This window comes from Uloborus diversus, chromosome 3, assembly GCF_026930045.1.
Source record: "Uloborus diversus isolate 005 chromosome 3, Udiv.v.3.1, whole genome shotgun sequence".
In the NCBI taxonomy this organism is placed as follows: domain Eukaryota; kingdom Metazoa; phylum Arthropoda; class Arachnida; order Araneae; family Uloboridae; genus Uloborus; species Uloborus diversus.
In genome coordinates, this window is record NC_072733.1 from 118,473,699 (window position 1) to 118,494,395 (window position 20,697).

General features: G+C 33.9%; 1 protein-coding gene across 1 annotated transcript in view; it reads right to left on the reverse strand.

Moving 5' to 3' along the window:
• The window catches only part of LOC129218916 (uncharacterized), a 179,146-nt gene that overhangs the window by 40,275 nt on the left and 118,174 nt on the right, over positions 1 to 20,697 (reverse strand). Inside the window, exon 6 of the mRNA XM_054853236.1 lies at positions 5,283 to 5,353. Coding sequence (XP_054709211.1) covers positions 5,283 to 5,353 — 71 coding nt within the window. The remainder of the gene's footprint in view (positions 1 to 5,282; positions 5,354 to 20,697) is intronic.

The following is a 20,697-nucleotide window of genomic DNA, read 5'->3' on the forward strand; positions in this document are numbered from 1 at the left end:
CATTGACTTACAAAGCTTTCCCTCTTTCTCTTCCAAAATCAAATCAGTACCAAATAGGGCTAGATGATATACCGTAATACATCGACGTATATATATATGTATATATTAACCGTGGTAACAATATTCAGATTTCAATCTGTCTGATATATCCAAGAACTAGATTTAATTAAGAACTAATTGAAATAATGACTTAAAAATACATATTCATTCATAATGAACCAGTGGTTGGAAAAACTACATTTTTTTTGTAGCGAACTACAACTACAACTACTTTGTTACAAATGTAGTTAACTACAACTACTTTGTTACAAATGTAGTTAACTACAACTACTTTTTGTAAAATGTAGCAACTACAAACTACTTTTGAAATGTAGTCGCTACTTCTCTACTTTTCAAAAAATAAGGAAATAAATACACATTAGGGTGCCTTACAAAAAACGTAAGTTGATTTTTCAAGTCGCATACCCTTGTCACGAGGTCGATTGGCCGCGAACATATGAAAAATACTTGAGTATAAAATCAAACTCTTTTATTTACAATTTAAAAACATAGAAGTCGTACATCCTGCAACCAGCAGGAATGCAAGTAGGAGACAGCATCTAGCAAATAAGCGACTAGCTTATAAATAAATGTTTTTGCTGTTGCCACTCACTTGGTGGTTAAACTTTTCAGTAAAATGTAAAATTACATGCAAATTCAACTGAATATGCAAAAATAATAAGTCCTCCACACCCTCTTATATTTTTCCTTTTATTTCAAAACAATTGTGCAAAAACATTTCATAATTTGAACAATGGCATCCAGTACTGACTTGCATCCGAAAGTGTAAATCAGCACTTGTATGCTAGGCCAAATTAAAAAAATAAAATAAAATAAACTTTTTTTTTAGAAAATTGAAATTTCTGTCACAAAATTATTTATTCAGATTAAAAAACATTTAGATATTTGAGGCCAAGTATACACACTTCGCCTAAATTTTGTAATTTTCTTCAAAAAATTGATTTTTTAAAATTACATATCAATTTAAATAAAATATGAAGCAAAGTGCATTTGCAAGTGAATAATAAAAAATAATATATTTAAAATGAAAAAACAATAACTTAAGATTTAAAAAATCTACACTTTGAGTTCCATGTGGGAGACTTAAATATTGCAAGAGAGCAAAAATTCCTGTTTAACGCTTGTTATCGACTCTATTGTTTATATTTTATGTAATGCATGTGGGGTGTAAGGAAGCAATGTTTCGTCAACAGAAATTTCGAGATTCTAAAAAAAGTTGTTTTTTTTTTTGGCCCAGCATTGCAAGTGTTGGTTCGCACTTCCAGATGGTTGCCGTTGTTCAAATTATATGAAACCTTTCTTTACAATTGTTTTGACATAAAAGGAAAAATACAAGAGGGACTTGAGAAATCAACTTTCAATTATTCTGGGACGCCCTAATACACACATACAATGTAAGAGCGATTGAATGGAAATAGGTTTTCCGTTCCCTCAATTTTATCGCACTTCTCCCAAAATGCGACCTTTTTTTGAAGAGACTTAAACTCCTATAAAAAACTTCTCTGATAATTTTAATGGTATACTTAGCATCACAACCCCCCCTCCCCACCCCCATTAGCACGTCTGATTTCACTATTATCATTTGAATAAATCAATGAAATATTTAATTATCTATTAGTCTGATGGCGTTTTTCTGTTGAAGATCTTAATATGCAGATGTGATGTAACTAGGGGTGCCCATTCCCCCCAACTGTGATGGCACCCCTCAATTTTACCAAGCCCCCCCTCCCCCACCAGAATTGCGACCCACTTATAAAAAGATTTAAATTCTTCTAAAGTAATATCTACAGAAGTTTCAATGGTATTATCTGCCTAATGATCCCCCCCCCTGCACACTCATGAGCATCCTGGCTGTAGCTATTATTACTAAAATAAATTTCTGAAATATTTATTCACCAAGATGGTCGATGGCTTTTCTCTGTTGCAGATACTTAGATAACAGGTATTGCATGTAAATGCTTTGCAACCCCCCCCCCCCCTCCCCCATAAAATGTTGAATTTAACAACCTAAATATATCAATGTATCGAAAATATTGATATTTGGAGAGCGATATATCCCCATATTAAAATTCTGATATCGCCCAGCCCTAGTACCGAATTATGTGGATGACAACTTGTGCGACCACCTTCTTTTCGGTGTGAAACCACACTGTTGCTATGCAACATCAAACATTGCCCATGCCTCAGTCTCTCTACCAATAGATGGTGCCTCCATACACGCAGTTAGGTGACACCTTTTAACATCTAATGTGAAGTTAGATGCACTGAACGAGTTACATTCGAATGAACCTTATGGTTTCAAATATCCACAGTTCTTAAGCCATGTCCCCATTTTTAAGGACACAACCACCAGTGAAGAGTATTTATAAAATGGGGCCTGGCAGAGTGTGTGAAGCATGTACTTTGGAAACTAATTTTGGTGCTGATTTAAAGAGGGAATGCTTGGTAAGAAAATGCTGTTGATTCATAGAGTAGCCCCCTGAAATCTCTTAAAACATATTAAGCAGTAAGAAGCAAAAGGATGTAAGTGCCAAAATTAAAAATTTAGAGAACCAGTTAAAATGGTAGGTGAACATCTCCTCTGTCTTAGGGCAAGAGATGGTACTAGTAACACTTCTAGGTGCTGCTTTACAGCATGATTTAGAAACACTTTTCAATGAAAGCCTATTTAGGACCGCAACTTTAAACACATTTTACTCAAAATTTGAAAATCTCCACTTACATTCCTTTGTTTCTCACTTCCTCATATAAATAAAATCACCAACTTCAATATTTAGCACAAAAGTATTCAAATATATCAACTAATTTGAGACAAAATGCTTGGCATTAATGTAGGAAACTACAGTGGGCAGCCAAATTATTAGGGACACACTTTTCTTATTCTCTTATTTGCAAGTTTAGGCTCACTTCTTGAAGAAATAAAAGATAAACCACAATTTTTTACTCTATATTGCTGCCAGTATCATTATTATTGTGTTTTAGAAGTGGCAACGCTACCAGTCTCTGTCATTTTGCAAATATTTGAGATTATTCCAGTTTTAGTCTACAATGAGAAAAAACTGCTGTGTTGTCCTGAGGTTACAGTAAGTATTCTAGAATTATTTCTTCGAAAGTTTTAGTGTTTGCTATAGTTAATACGTAAGTAACACTCATTAATAAAGCAATGTTGCTAGATTTTGCGATTAAATTTAAATATTTGATTGTTATTATTTTGATATTGTCAAAACTGTTTTCTTATGAATGGACAAGGCTTCAAACATGTCTCCTAGAAAGTGTAGGGAAATACAAGCATTCCTACTTCCCTCCACACATACCCAGAGAGTTATTGCAAGTATAACAGGTGTTTTTAGGTCAATAGTTGGATATATCAAAATTAGAATAGTCCAAAACATGCCACTGGAAGTGGATCACTTAAAAAGTGTGACAGAAAATACATCATCAATGCTCATACTGGCCACAGATAGTAATATTTCCCTCAAAAATCGCAAAAGGAGTGTAGTCCGTCTTACTTAGGAATGATCAGGGCATTGAAGTTTCCCTTTAGACTGTCCGGAGGTGATTGGTTGAAGAGTAAAAAAAAAACATGTCGTATCGAGGATGAGAAAAAGCTTATACAGTGGGCAAAACTACAAAAAAAAAAAAAAAAAATGATTGTTGAGGAATGGAATCATGTAAGTACTGTTTGTAAGTAGTGATATTAACAAATAATGTTATTTTGATTAGTTTAATGTTTTACAGGCATGCTTCTCCAATGACTTCACTTTTAGCATTTTGGTCGAAAAAAGTTTCTTTTACCAGTGCCCCTCAGGTGGCTTGCGACGCCAACTGGGGGAACTATTCCATCAAGAATGTTTTTTTGAGGATGTTAAATAACCAAAAAAGCACATATTCCTGATTTTACGGTTGGTACAAGGAGCAGTGATGCATTTTCTGTCACATTTGTCTATGCGATCTGCTTTCATACTTGTTTTGGTCAATTTTGAGCTTTTGATGCAAGCAACTACCGACTTAGAAACATCTATTAAATTTGTGTTCTGTTCTGTAAAAAACCTGTTCCAGAAATGTAAGGAAGGGAGTAGTAATGCTTTTATTTCCCTACATTTTCTAGGTAACGTGCCTGAAGTATTGCGCATTCTTAAAAAAACAGTTTTGACAATATCAAACAATAAATCAAATATTAAAATTTAATCACAAAATGTAGCAACATTGCAATATTAATGAGTGTTACTTACGTATTAAATATAGCAAACACAAACTTTTGAAGAAATACTTCTAGAATACTTAATATAATCTCATGACAACACAGCAGTTTTTTCTCACTAGAGACTAAAACTGGAATAACCTCAAATATTTGTAAACTCTGTTATTGTTGCCACTTCTAGCGAGCTGATGTGTGCATCACATGACTTGCTTTTACTTCAATTTAATGTCATTTTCTCATTATTGGCAGTTTTAATGTGATTCAATAGTTTACTCTATAAATATCACCAACAGTGGCCAAATTGAAACCAGATTTTTAAAAAAAAAAGTAAATCACCAAATTTTTTGCCAAGTGGGTAACAAAACTTGGCGACCAAAAGACGTACATACAGATGTCACGAGAAAACTCATTGTAATTAACTCGAGGATCTTCAAAATGGATATTTCGGGTGTCTGTACGTTCCTAGGCATATATCCACGTGTGGTCGGGTTGAAAAATAAACTCAACATTCATTTGGGGGTGAGCAAAATAAAAATTAAGGCTGATTTTTGAGTGAAAATTTTTTTGCCAAGACAATACTTCCTTTTTTGTAAAAGGAAGTAAAAAACAATAATAATGATACCAGATGCTATGCAGAGTAAAAAAAAATGTGGTTTGGGGTTTATTTCTTTAAAAAATGAGTGTAAACTTAGAAATACGAGAATTTGAGTAGTGTCCCTAATAATTTAGCCACCCACTGCAATTTGGGAAGTAGAAGGTATCCTGTAGGAATACTTAAACTCTAGTATTTGCTTTGATTAATTTTGATATTGGATGCCATTTATCACATGAGGCCATGATCAATGTATATAAAGAGTTATGAGCAATTGTTAAGCTTTACATCTTTAAAATCTGTACCATCTTTATTATTTATAGCTATCAAAACATTAGACTTGATAAATACATGTTGATAGTAAGATAGTAGTCTATGGGAACAGAGCAAAAATATACATTTACCTAGGGATTTCATTCATTTCCATACCTATTTTTTCACCCCTTTCAGAAGCAGATGTTACAGTTTCATTTTTTTCAGATTTCTTAATTTGCCAATTTCTACTCCAATTAAAAAAAAAAAAGTTAGGAATCAAATACTGAAAATTTATCATACAAAGATCATCAAATAATGAACGTGAATTTTAATAAAAGCATTCAAGCCACGAGGGTGTTAAAATATCACAATTTGTTTGAAAAAATAAAAACAAATTGGATTGGATTTGAATCAGATTTTTTAAATTCTTTTAAAAAGATTTTAGAAATTTCTGTTGTTAATGAATTTATATTAATGTAATCAATTTGTATATAATTATATTTATTTAAACATAATCAAACTTGAAATTGATAATGATAAAACTTACAAAATAATTATGCTTCAAGAATTACTTCACCAAAAAACTTTCCCAAAGTGATATAAAAGAATTTAATAAAAATGCATATGATTCACATCAAATTTAATATAGATGGCATAGTAACACACTATAAATACAGAAAAACAGGGATAAATAAACAATTTGGGTAGTGTAATATGAGATAAAACACAAATGAAAGTTAAATGTAGAATTAAGTTTAAAATAATTTTTTGATTTAAGTCATTTTTTTAAACACACTATATTGATTTTTAACGAGTAAGTTTTACTATTCTTTATGTAAAGAAATTGTATATTTTTAAAAATCAGGCAGCAAACTTAAATTTAGCAGTGCAACAGCCCATGAGGGCCAAGGCCTAATGTGCTCATCTCAGTTTATAAGACCAAGGATGGTTTTAATTCTTACAAGAATTCATGGCTGAGGCAAAATTAATTATAAGTTACCTTTTCCCACTTTGTACAACTATGCACACACTATAGTAAGACTTTTAGCATAGTGCCTAAAAATTTTCTCATTTCTTTTCATTAAAAAACAAGTTCTGAATATAGCAGCTATAAATGATAAAGCAGTGACTTATTTAAAAGTGTCCAATGGTAACTGACTATAAAAACATAAATTTTCAAGCTGAGCAAGGAGAGAGATTTTGAATAGATGAAAATGGTCAGGTGAGGATTGTCCCAGGGACAAAATTATCCCTAGAACATTCATTGTATTGATACAAAGAAGAAAGATTGTATTGACTATGAAAAAGGCAGACCAGTGAAATTTTTAAGAGGATTTCTAAGGTTTAAGTTAAATAGTTATTTAAATCAGTGATTTTTGTTTAATCACTTGATCTAAATCATTATTAAAATCACTGATTTAAACAAATTGATTTAAATGAATTTAGTTTTAATTGCTGACACCCTGCAAGCACTATAAATTCATTACACATAGCCAGGGGCCTGCACAGAAAATTTGGGGCCTGCCACGAATGACTTTTCCGCCACCCCATATTGTTTACCCCTATATTTCACACCTAGTTTTTAAAATATTGGGTCCCTTTCAGGCTCAGGCCCACAAGTGTCTCTTCTCTCCCCCCCCCCCCCCACGGTGCTTCACACAGCTATACATGAATAAAGGTATTCAGGACTGGCTAATCAATCATTCATAGTTGGAGGGGGTGCTATGTGAGTTGTGGTGGCCATACTTGGCAGAGGTAGCATCAGCTCTGTGATGGCAGTGATATGTTGTCAGTTGCAATAATGTGGAGCCCCGAGTATCTTGCTTGTGTTGTGGAGGCAGTGGTTAAGGAGTAGCGGGAGTGGCTCTCGTCAGAAACCCAACAACAACATAGGTGGCAATCAGCCAAGATTATTTTGCAAAAATATTATGATTTTTAAGTGAATAACATAATTAAACTTTTTCATAGAAAATTGGTAAGAATAGAGCAAGAAGGAAAAATAAAACAATTCTTAATACTCAAAAAAAGGGATACTAAAAGGATTTTACACATGTGGCACATTCCCTTGGTCAGCTTAATACTTTTATTCACCATTGACTTTGGGTAGTAGAAAACAGTGTAATGCTGCAACATGAATTCCAGTTTCTTGAGAAAGTTTGCAGGCAACTCTTAGTTTAGGGGAGAAAAAGAACGTAAACTTTTAAAAGAAAAAAAAATCCTGAATATCAGCTGACGAAAATTTGTATTGTATATTTTGGGATATAATCCACAGTAGTGTGTACTTGTAGTTTTTAAGTTCAGGATCTCATTTTAGAACATTTCTTAAAACCAATTTAGATTTTTAAATGAAACTGATGTCAGCTTATCTTCCAGACATTTTTCGGATTTTTAATTTGCATCGCAGACGGCTGAAGAAAATTTTGCTGCTGGGTACTGGCTCATTCAAGAAGGGATGCACCAAAAGCATTATCCAGTTCAGAAGCGTCCCCCCCGAAACGTTAGTCCCCTCCAAAAAAAAGAGAGAAAAAGAAAAGAGAAGAGAAAGAAAAAAAAAAGAAAAAAAATCAAAACAACTTTTTTTTGAGTAACAAAGGTCAAAAATTTACTTTGCTCCCCCCCCCCCCCAATGCCATTGAAAATCTGCTCTATGTGTGACCCTCAAGCATAAAGACTCCTCCCTCTACTGCGACAATTTTTTGATAATTGAGTGAAATTTGACACTTCGCTTTAGAAATGAGATTGATTTGTTAAATCCACGCATATGCAGCCTTTCTTTGTCATAGATTCTGCAAATTGTTAAATATGTTTAATTTTATGAGCCGTGCAGTGAGAATATTGCATACAGTCGAATCTGTATATTTTGAATTTCACATTAAAGAAAAAAAAATCGAGATAAAGAGGTTTTGAGATACGGGGGCTTTAGGAAACTTTTTATAGAAATTTGAAATACGAGGCGTGTTTTTAATGTAAGTTCCGTTTTTATATAAAAAAGGAACGAGTACAGATAGAGCTAAGTAATTTAGTGCACAAAAATCTACCACCCTTACGCTATTTTTCGACATTGCTCCCGTGATTTTCCAAGCATTTGTCATAGCGTGGTACAGGTTTTTGTATACCTATTCGTACAAAGTTACCGCCCGTTTAGTCAACCATGAGGACTCTTACAGGGCTTTGGCTGGGGCGTTTTTGAACATCCTCTGGTCTGCCTCAACTCGCTCGCAGCATCTTTCATTTGTTTCGGCATCTAAAGTCTTTCCAAGGTGGTCTGTGGCACAACAGCAATAATGAGCTCAGAGAACATGTTATCCCATGGCTGACTACACAGGCGGCAATTTTCTATGAATAGGTATACAAAAACCTGTACCATGCTATGACAAATGTTTGGAAAATCACGGGAGCAATGTCAAAAAATAGCGAAAGGATGGTAGATTTTTGTGCAATAAATTTCTTTGCTCTATCTGTACTCGTTCTTTTTTTATGTCAAAACGGAACTTACTTTAAAAATACGCCTCTTATGATGGTGAAAATTTGAAATCGATACTAAAGACAATATGGGCTCTTGATTAAAATTAAGGGCGTATAAAAGGCAGGGGCTGAGGGGGCTCTGGCCCCCTCCAAAATCTGGGGGGGGGGGAATGTAGTTATTTTTGGTTTTAGTTGCTCACAAACAATTTCCAAAATTTTAGCTACAAAAAAAAAAAGAATAAATATGATAGCGATAATAATAATCACAATACGTTAGATCAGAGATTTTCGAACTGGGTGCCGCACAAGAAGAGGTGAGGGGTGCCGCAAAGTGTCCATGGTAACAATAATATCTATTTAAAACTTTAAGAGGAAGCCGTGATAAAATTATAATTCTTCAAAGGTTGCGGAAATCGTTAAACTTTGGGAACACTGCGTTAGAAGGCACCAGGCAATGGGGTTCAGAAGGGGTCAGGAGATCCGTAAAACTTACTCAAGAAACTTTCGTGTCTTGGGAGAGCGAAGTTGTTTTAACAAAAAAAAAAAAAAAAAAAAACAAAGTTGGGGAAAAAAATCTCAATTCTTTCAAAAAGAAATCTTAAAATTAAAAATATTAAACAGATTCAGATTGTTGCTTAGCAAATTAAGTTCCCCTCTCTTTCTTTCACCCCTCCCCCTTTTTTTCTTCTAGTCAGTCTAAAAAGAAGGTTCTTCAAAATGTTTCTCCTTTTCACTTTCGTCCCCTGCAAGAAATTTTCAATTAGTTTTAGTTGTTCGGTTGGAGTAAAAATCGAAATTGATGTCCTAAAAACGCATTAATTTAGGCGCTTTTTGGACATCAACTTCAAAACATTTCGGGAGGGGGGTTCCTGAATCAACACCCTTTCACTAAGGTTACTACCAAAAATAGTCTGCAATTGTGCTTTTAAGGTTTCAATTTTGAAAAAATTCAGAGGAAGATCCATAAAACGACTCCTTACTCTAAACGTCTCCAAAGATAACCTGAAATTGCGTGTTAACCTTTTCTGGGGAAGAATCTCAAAATTTTTCCTATCCAAAGATTGCCAAATGTTGAGAAAAAAAACTGAAATGCTTTTAAAAAGAACCTTAAAATAAAAAAAAAAATCATGAGGTTGCTGACTATTGATCAAGTAATTATATCCAACACCTCCTATTTCTTTTACCCTCCCCCCCCCCCTCTTTTTTTTTTTCGTTTTCCCTTGTCGGTCTAAAAATAAGAAAGTCCTCAAGGGCCATTCCACGACAATGTCAACCCTTTGTCCCGCACGTGACGGTTCATATATTTCATTAAAAAGAAATAATTTTCTAGGGCAACGACGATATTTTTTGCTTAAGAAATCACAGATAAGTTTGTAATTTGTTAAGCAGAAAAAAAATCGTTCATCAATATTTTAAAGTATCATTATTAATGACATACGAGGCATCACGTGAGGGACAAAATGGCCGTTCTCTGAGGAATGACCCTCAATGAGAAAGTCTTCACAAGCCCCCTCCCCCCTAAAACCAGCAAAGAGCTTTTGAAACCTCGTTTTCAGAGCTTTAATGTCGAAAAATTTCCAAGAGAAAATTACCAAATGCATTGCTTTCTGAAAGCATCAAAATTGTTTAAGATAGCTTTTTTGGAGCTTCAATTTTGAAAAATGGCCGAACCCCTAACGTTACCAAATATGGTCCACGGTCGAGCTTTTAAGACTTCAATTTCGAAAACATTTCGAACGAGGGTCTGACTGCTTCCTTATGAAATCTGAAATTGAAAAAAAAACTGCAATATCAAAAAATTTAATGTCGAGGGCGTTTAAATTATTCTAGTATCACTGAATATCGCTTTAAACTTCGTTTTTTAGGACTTAAATTTCAAAATAGTTTTTCGGGGAGAGCCCCAGAACCGTCCTGCCAGTAACATCATCGAAGTTAGTCTGAAATTGCGTTTTTAGAACTTCAATTTCGAAAAATTTCCGCAGAAGGCACTCCCGATTCTTTCCCCCTGTAGCATCACCAGAGACCATCTAAAACTGCGTTCTTTGGACAACAATTCCAAGAAATTCCGGGGGGTGAACCCCCAGACCCCCCCAACATCAGAAGTTCTGATGGAGGGGGGGAAGCGAGATTTTTAAAGAATGCCCTCTTAAGACAATTTTTTGGTTGCACCATTGGGTGACAGTTCTTTGTCCCACCTCGAAAAGGATAGGAAGATCAGGACACTGTTGCTCCCCCCTCAAAAAAATTGAAAACACAAAAAGAGGGGGGGAGCTAATCTTGGTTATATGGGCTCCCTCCAAAATAAAAACATATATACGCCACTGATTAAAATTACTCTTTATTAGTTTTGTTAGGTATTTATTCTATTATTACATTATTAAGTGCTTTATTGCAAGTTTAAGGAATCATTTTGACAGTAAAAGAAACTTTAAGCATATCTTTTTCAAGAAAAAGTCATTCATTGCTTTTTGGTCCCTGATTTTTTTTTTTTGGATTCATTATTTATTCTCTTGAGGTTAGCAATTGCTGCAAATCTAACGTGGCCAGTATTCTACGATTTTCCTTTTTTCATCACTTGAAAAAAAACTTATACTTTCTTTTCACTCCAATCATTTCGGTTTTCTAAGGAATCACAATTTTAAGAAAGAGCAACCAAAGAACAGTACTAATCCAGATAACAGAGCAAAATGGCTTTTAACTTCAGTGACCTTTAACCATGAACTTGAAATGTTCATTTTGCATGTCAAACCTATGAACTTCACTCCTTTACTCCTCTTCAAGAAAGTGCGCGAAACGACTGTCCTTTGGTTAATCTTCCTGGAAAACCTATTTGTGGAATGCATTTCTCCCTTTTTTTCCACTGCCTCCTCAGCTCTTGAAGACAATTCCTCTGTTTCTGAGTTGAAGAAAATGTTTTTGTTTGCTGCTTTAAAGATCATTGGGTTTTGAATCCGAAAATGATAGCATAACCGGAATTTGAGACGATAGAGGTTTTTGTTGGTCTGGTCTCGTGTGTGTCATAGGTCATAGTGAAAACGACCTTTGCTAACCAGAGTATCCATTGCAATCACATTGATTTTTCAGCCAGTATTTACTGCGAATTCTTTTGGAAAAGTACAGTCTGTTTAAAATAGTACACTCTAAGTGAAAGTTGTTGCATAATGAAGTGAGCAAAACTAATAACAAGCTTTTTTAAACCCAAAGAAAAAAATTTAAAATGACGAATAGGATTGCTCTAAAAAGAGAAAGTTAACGTCGTCTGAAGAAAACGAAGTACAGTCTGCAAAGCAGCATCAGTCCCATCAGACCATTCTGAAGGTAATTTTATTTCAATTCAAAAGAAAAACTGCATAGCATTACATAAATAAAATGTTTAAAAACGAAAGGAATCTAGATTATTTCTATTAGCTTGGTTTCCATTAAAAAGTAGAAAATAAAAAAGACTTCTGTTTATAATACTCGAAAATTGCTGTTGCTCTCCTAAATAGATATTTATGTAAATTCTAAAGCAGCTAATAAAATTAAAAATAAAGACTTGAGAGGAGAACAGATGGTATGCATTTGAGCGAATAACTTTCTACCGCCTATATTTCTTCCCTAACTTTTTTTATTCAAATTTTATTAACTGCTTTAGAATTAGCATAAATGTAAATACATAAAAAGCAACATATAAATATAACGATATGAAAAGCAATTTCATTTTTTGCGGATTATAATTCAAGAAGTCTTTTTTTTATTTTATTTCATACTTATAGTGCAAACCAAGTTAGTAAAAATAGTCTTTATAGTTTGATCACCGATGAGACTGAAAGTCAAACATCCAGTTTACAGGCGGAAATGGAAGTATCTATTAGCTTTCAGGGATGCCAGCTTTTGTAGATGCGTGTTAGCCTCTAAATTAAGCAGTCACACTGAAATGAACGGAACACGCTCATCAGATATTTGATTTCCCCCTGATTTGAAAACACTGGTTTTGACAAGACTGTTGCTAGAAAATTTCACAAAAAATTCTTTGCTTTTGTTTTGTTTGACACAAGTATCGGAATTGGGGGCACCTCATTCCAAAGTATGTAAGATTCACCTCCCTCTTATTTTTTTAATAATAAAAAATTTACATATATATATATATATATATATATATATATATATATATATATATATATATATATTTAAAAGAAGTAACCCCCCCCCCCGAAATTCGGGTCCAGCTACGCCTCTGATCCAGTTTTCCGCCGCGGATAATGAATAACACATTTATTTAAACAGCCAGAAATGCACTTCTATGCTACCTTTGGCATAGTAAAATTAATGGATAAGGTTCGCAGACCTCACACTTCCTCCCCGTTTCCTTCCTACTTCCTTCTCTTCTGTTATTTGTTTTAACTATTGACAAAGATGTAGCAAAAAACCCTGTTTTTTTTTTTGTTTTTTTTTTTTTTAAATCTAACACCATCTGAGTGCTATGGTTTTGTATACTGAAATTTTAAGTTTCCAGCCTGATATTTTATTTGTTTGGATGACTATTTTTGATCGATTTATTAGTTAGATGAATGAAGACAGAAGGGATATATGTGAGGCTCACCCCACACATATACAGATAAGGCCTAAATTTTACCAATTTTCTACAAAAAATCATTTTTCTACATCAAGTTGACTGATGTTTACAATGAAGATGAATATCATTAGTCAAAAAAAAAAAAAAAAGATTTGCTCTTATTCAATATTTCGGTCTACCATTTGTTTACTACTCAAAAATATGGATTTTTTACACTAAAATGTTTCATTATGAACAAATTAACTACACTGCGTGGCATAAAAAATGCTTCTGACACTGTTCCTGTTGAATCTTATATAAAAATAAAATAACCACCTGAATACAAATATGATAACAGTTTCATTAAATATAATTTATGACAGCTAATACTTTTGGAAATAGCCCTTGTTGTTTGTGACAAGAGCTAAAGTGAAACAGTATTTTGTACAGACTCTGGAAATCTGAAAACACCGCAAAAAGTTCAAATAAAATTTTTTTTGGGAATCTTTGGACATAGGCAGGAAGCAATTAAAATGGTGCATTCTGAGGAAGGAGCACTTTTTTGGACACCATGTTGAAATGTGAGTGGTGAGAGGAAGTAAATCTCTTTCCATTTTTCTCAACAATGATGGTCTTTAAGATAAGAAGTGGCAAAGATCTTACAAAGTGTGAGAAGGAAATGAGAGTTACTGGAGGTCTAAATAACTTTTTTCCATTTCCGAAAATTTTCTTTTGCAAGCAAAAAATTCTTCATTTTTCAACTTAAAAAAATTGCAACAAAAAAAAATCTGCCATAAGAAAGAAGACAATGGTCGACCGGCGCACCCGGCACATGCCCAGCTGGATTCTGCCTTTGGGTATCAACTTTAGAGCCTATCCCTTTTCCACACTGAAAAAAAAAATAATTTCACCTAATTTGGACCATAGCAAAGCTGGAAAATGTAGCAGCGTATGAGAGCATCCATCGAGCAATCTCTAAAATCTTCAGCACTTTAAACATGTAGTTCCCCTGGTATTATCTAATAGCAGCATAAGATGAATCCTGCACTAAGATCTTCACAAACCAACATAATATTTTTAAACAAAGAAATGTGAAATGGTCACCAAATTTTTGTTCAAATAAAAGTATTTCTTTTGGATTTTTCTTTGTTCTTGTCTGCCTTTTGAAATGGGGAAGATTGATTTGTCAGACACTGTTCATTATTAGTCAATATACACAATATAAAAAAGGACACAATTCATTTGTTATCTCTTCAACTAGACGAAAAAAGTGGCTTATGTGTTATTCATTGCACAGTTGAAAAATTCCTAACAGATACAATTGTTTTAATGATATGGTGCTGTGAAGCAGATTTGTACAGAAAAAATTTAATTATTCTTAGTTGTAAAAACTATTTCTAATTTTCAAGTTTTTTCTTAATCATGGCACAACTATCCAAGATTATAATAATAATAAGAAGAACTTAAATAGGTGACCATTGAACAGAAAATGAGATTTTATTTAAAAATGAATATTGTATCAATCTGGCCCAACTATGGGGCTAGTGGATGCAGCTAATGCGGCACTTTGATACTGATAGAATATTATTAAAACAAAAGTATACAGAATGTCAATAGGGCTAGGCAATGCACTGATGCATTGTGAAACACCAGTGCATACCCTACATCTTTAAAAAGAGTTCCGAATTTTTTACTAAAGTGGAGGACTGATACCACAGTGACCACAAACCAAAGCAATGAGGTATGAAAAACCAACCCCCCCCCCATCCAATGCCATTTTATCTAATATTTAAGAATCTTAAGTACTAAGTTGGCTAAATAGGCATTCTAACATAGTTCATTCCATTTTGACAATTTCATCACCTGTGAAATTCTTTTACCAACTCCTGCAAATTTGCTTTACACGTTTTCATAAAAGATGTTCTGACAGGCCTGTTTTTGAATTAACCTCTTTACTGTGAGAACTTCTTCGCCAAAAAAGGTCCTTTTATGCGTAAACATTTTGAAGAGAAATGTTCACTTCCCAGCAATGCATTTGGTTCCGGGACCTCCTGGGTTGCTACTCCTTTCGTTTTACAAAGGAGCTTCTGCTTGATCAAACTAGCCATTATGGGGATCCAGCGCGCGATGGTTTCTTAAGAGTAGGAGGGAACGTTGTCCCTGAGGTGCAAGGGGTAGGTTGACGATGACAGCTGGAATGTATTCATTTTGGCTTTCTCTTTTCTTAGGTTTGTTCTGGAAACCATTTTGAAATTCTCCTAGCTTCAAAAGGACCTCTAAGCATTTTACTACGAAATTCCGAAATATTTACTTATATTCAGACAGACGTTATATATTTTGTAAATGCTAATCAAACTAGTTTAGTTATTGAAATTTGCTGTTCAACTTTTAAAACTGCGCAATTAAATCAATTTAATTTAAAAATTGAAAAGATTTAAAAAAAACAAAAAAAAAACAAAAATTGATGCTTTCCCTTACCACAAACTTTAACATGAAGTTCTTTATATTCTATGGATAATTAGATTGCTTATTAAAACTGCGAAGCTTAGTATTTGCTACATGATTATACTATGATAAGCAATGTTATTTTTTTACAAACTAACGCTTTGTAGTTTTGCTGCATAAATTTTAATATAGTAGCCAAAAGCTGGGGCATTAACTTTCATCACGTATGGCTTGAGTCACACCCATTTACTTGGGTGTGCTACTGTTTCCTTGGTTCCAACCAACTTAAAACCAAAGTTTTCTAGCAATGAAATTCAGACTGAAACATTTATAATTTATCCTGTTCTATATTAATAATTTCAAGTCGGCAAAAAATTCAATAGCGATTGTATTTTTTTTAAACGATAAACTTGAATGCTTCGTATATGTTATATTGTCATTCGGAACCGACGTCTACAAACTTACAATTGAAGAAGAGTTTGCTTACAAAATGTAACTGTAGATGGGGCAAACCTAACCTGGCAGCATTTTGAAGGCTGAGCAGATCCTAATGATAACATCACGACGCTGTCAGGTTAGGTTTACCTCAACTGTAGCTGAAATCAAAATCAAATGCAGGATCCGACTAAAATATGGGGAGAGGGGCGTAGATAGACTTTGATGCTCTCCCCCCCCCCCCCCCCGCAAGATTTAAATTTCAACATAGTGCTTATTTTTCTGAACGTACGCCCTCATACTTCTTGCGCCCCCCCCCCCCCGCGGGGTTGTCATGTGCGCCACTGGATTTAGCCATTGGCTAAATCAAAATCTTAGTCACTTGGGGGCATTTCAAAAGCAGGAGCCGTAGGCTACGGCCCAGTTCCCAGATGGTAATTCTGATTACGCCAGCGACTGCTATAATACCTAAGCACTAAATTGATTTTTCTTTCAACCTTTTTTGACCAGCGGGCCGGCAACATCTTTTTAAAAGAACTCCCAGACCGGTCAGTTTTTTTTTCTTGCCTTATTTATTATTATTTTTTTATATGAAAAAAAAAGAAAATCACTCGCAGAACCTGAAAAATCTGCTAAAAATCTAATCTGACAGGAGAATCCCCCCTCCCCTTTTTTTCTCCTTTTCTTTTTATTTTATTTTATTTTCTCAAAAAAAAGGGAAATTTTTGACTTGCGGATTGTTGTGGAAAAAGTTAGTGGGCAGTCGAGTTTTTTTTTTTTTTTTTTTTTTGTTACTACATATTAGAGATTTGTTGCAAAACATTTTATAGCAAAGGTTGTAGATAGCTAATTGTTGTAACAACTATCCATAAGTAAGTGAGCATTTGAGAAAAACAATTTTGAAAATTAATCACCAAATTCATGCAAAAACCGTTACATAGGATATTATTAGATTTTTACATTTATTTCTTTATTTGTTTTTGAATAAAGAATTTTTAATTTGTTTATTTCATAGCTGCGTCACCTGGGCTTCAATCGGTCTACCTTGAAAATAAAAGTTATGTCAAACGATCAGGCTAAATAATATTAAAAATCTTCAAAATTTCCTGACGAAGCGAGAAAAAGTTACCAAAATAGAAAATTTTTAAATCCCCCAATTATTGAAAAAGCCTCAAAACAAAAGGTAGAATTTTTTTGTTCATATTCGAGAAAAAAAAAGGGCAACAGATCTCTCTTCTCAATGATTTTCGTCACGCTACTAATTTTTATAAAATCATTGTTCAACAATGACCGTAAGCAGCAACGAATTTCAAATTGAAGGCTTACCTACATCTTAAGATTGAAATTAGTTAAAAACAGTTGTAACTCACGTTCTAATCACCTTGGGACATTGGAACAAATGATGCAGAAAAATCAGTGGTTTCCATGGATATTTTATTCTAATTTTTGTGAGCATTTTTTTTTTTTTTTTGCCCTCATATTATAGAAAAACGCCATTTTTGGATCTTATTATTAGAATTCAAACGGTTTGGTTTTTCTTTTTTTTCGCGTTCGAAAACCTCCTTACGTTCTTTTTTGGGTGCTCAAGTACCTCCCTGCCAAATTGTTAGAGATCCGACGTAAACTGTGGATTTATAAAGGGCGCCATACACACACACACATACGTATATATATATTGACTGTTTTATTTATATAGATTTTAAATCGAGGACGAGCAAAAAACCCTGAGGACCGGCAAATTTTTCCTCCTTACTGGTACCCGGTCCACCCAACCACCAAGCAGGGGAGGGGAGGGCCCACAAATAAAGATGGTGACTAGCGACTCAAGTATCGTTGTCGGGTCGTGGGAGTACGTATTCTTTCGGCGGAGATAGGGGGGGGGGGGGTATTTGGCTAAATTGTCATCTGCGTTGTTTTCTTCATCAGAAGATTCTTGGTCATTAGAATAAATACTATAATCAGAGCTGTCGTTGCTCGAATAATCTGCGTCTGACATTATGAAGCATATAAGTATTCGCTAAGAAGAAAATGTTCGAAATGCATCGAATGTTCAACAAAGAATGAAGGCCTTCTCGTTGTAGATACAACAATGTAGCTACTGTGAAGTGCGCATGCACAGCCAGTATACACCTTATCAGTCAGACATTGTACCCATGAAAAGCAAGAGCAAAGAATTAATCCCCTTTCAAAAGAAAACCTGAACTATTGTAGAAGAATCAACGTGGGAATTCATGCTTGAACGAGCATTAGAATCTAGTTTCTGTGATTAGAATTAGTACTCGAAAAAGATCTGGGTTGTGTTAGTATATGTTTAAACTAATGCACATATATTATACGTGTATATATAAGTAAGAGGGAAAAGCATACATTTTTGTATTTTTATCCTTTCTTCTTTCAAACTATTAAAATTTGTTCTTGTTTCTTAATTTTTCATCTTCATGGCTAAACTTCATCAAAACCACCCAACCATCAAGCAGGGGAGGGGAGGACCCACAAATAAAGATGGTGACTAGCGACTCAAGTATCGTTGTCGGGTCGTGGGAGTACGTATTCTTTCGGCGGAGATAGGGGGGGGGGGGGTATTTGGCCAAATACCCCCCCCCTTGCATCGTCCCAAGTGACGGTGAAAATTTGATCATGATAAAAACTAAATTGCTTGGATTCGGTTGCAACATTTGTTAAAAGGGAGGAGAATAAAAGGGGGAGGGGAATAACGAAAAGAGCGTATAAGAAGTATTCTTCTCCTAATATCGATCCAATTTATGTGTATAATCAAAGCATCATTTAATTTTCTTGTTCATATTTATTGAAAATATATCGTGAATTGTAGGAATATTGCTTCGTTTTGAATACATCCAAGATTAGTAAAATGAATACCTTTGTGTCAAAAAGTAAAATAAGAAGTGACACAACGTCAAAAAAGCACAAATTACAGATTACTCCAGACACGTGCTTCGGCGTTTCAAGAAAACGCCTTTTTCAATGCAAAAAAAAAAAAAGTAGCTTTCGGATGTCTTTTCCTCCACAAGCTCATTTCTTTTGCGTTGACAAAGGCGTTTCTTGTAACGCTGAAACACGTGTCTGCAGTAGTCTGCAATCGTGCTTTTTGACGTTGTTATTTTTTATTTTACATTCTAGATTGTTTACTATATGCAGTAGAACCTTGCATGTCCGAATCTTCGGATACTCCGAACAGATTTTTTTTTTTTTAATTTTATGGAAAGTATTACCGGAAGAGAACTAAATGTGTTAAAAGGAAAAAAAAGAAAAATAATTTTTCAGCACATATTGATTTGAAGCACATTGAAAAAAAAAAGAAAAAAAAAACGCAATACAGGATTACCTCATTTACCTTTAACTGAAAATATTAAAATAAACTTTACTTGAAATTTACTTTATATTAAAGATGTTTTGAGGTGAAGAGACAGGTCGAGTTTTTACTGGTGAAGTGATGATACTTTTGACGAGGAAGAAATACTATTCCTTAGGTCTCATAAACATAATGTCTGTTCGTGAAACCTAGAGTCTTTTACTATGTTTCACTGATTTTAAATATTTTTTTCCTATAGCAGAACTATATTTTACTTTTTCAACTTCAGAATGAAAAGTAAGAATATTCTCTGATCAATTTCTTCTAAAATCAGTCCTCTTGTGTTGAATGTATACTAGAAATAAAAATGGGATTGAATATTTATTTCGTTGAAATGGAAATTTCTTTGCATAGGAATTCGCTGCAATGAGATTTTACTGTATTATTTAATAATATTTTTTAATATTGATTAAATTTATTATTATTTTATTTATTTATTTATTTTTGGACATTTTTTTGACTTAAGATTTTCTATTCAAATTCACCAGCTGTTAGTGAATCTTGCTATTATAAAACTTCACATTCCACAATTGTGTTTGTGGCAAAGAAAGTAGGGCTAATGGAATGCACTGATACGACAGCGAACCTGTTTCCGTATTCATTTATCTCTCTTGGGAGTGTCTGAAGTCTTTTATTCGCATCGGATTCTAAGCCTTTCTGAATAGATATCTTTTTGGGGTGCAAACAGCTCACACACATGTGTTGTATTTTCTACCTTGTCACTCTATAATAGTAAAAGTGACCCGATGTGATAACTGCTACTTTTTAAATCTTATTTTTTTAAAAAAAGGAAAAACAGGAAGAACATATTGATTAGAAGGAAAACTACTAGCCTCAACTTGGGGTTTGGGACCACAAAAAGCAACAGCATAAGTAAAGGTGGTTTTGAACGATTTTACGTAACAATTTGCATTATTTTTACCATAAAAATTCAAATATTTCGGGGGGGGGGGGGGGCAGCATCCCTTCCCCTTCGTTCTCTTAAACTACATCATTGCAGATTGATACATTTAATTGATTCACGTTATGCCACGATTTTTTTGCACTACGTTTAGTTTACACAAACTAAAACGCCGCACAAATTTAGATTCAGCTGACTCTTTGTAATAAAATAAAAACGTCCAACTAGATTCTCTCTCTGTTTACAGATATTTATAATCGACTAGTATGGGGGACAACTGCCCTCTTTTCTTTCAAAAAGAAAAAATTCCTATTATTTTATAAAAATTAAAAAATGTAGCATCGAATTGAAAGAAGTACCATATGACCATTAGTCCCAATATTTAAGGTCGTGCCCCGGACATTTTGAGAAAAGGTCTGTTAATCAATAATAACGTTAA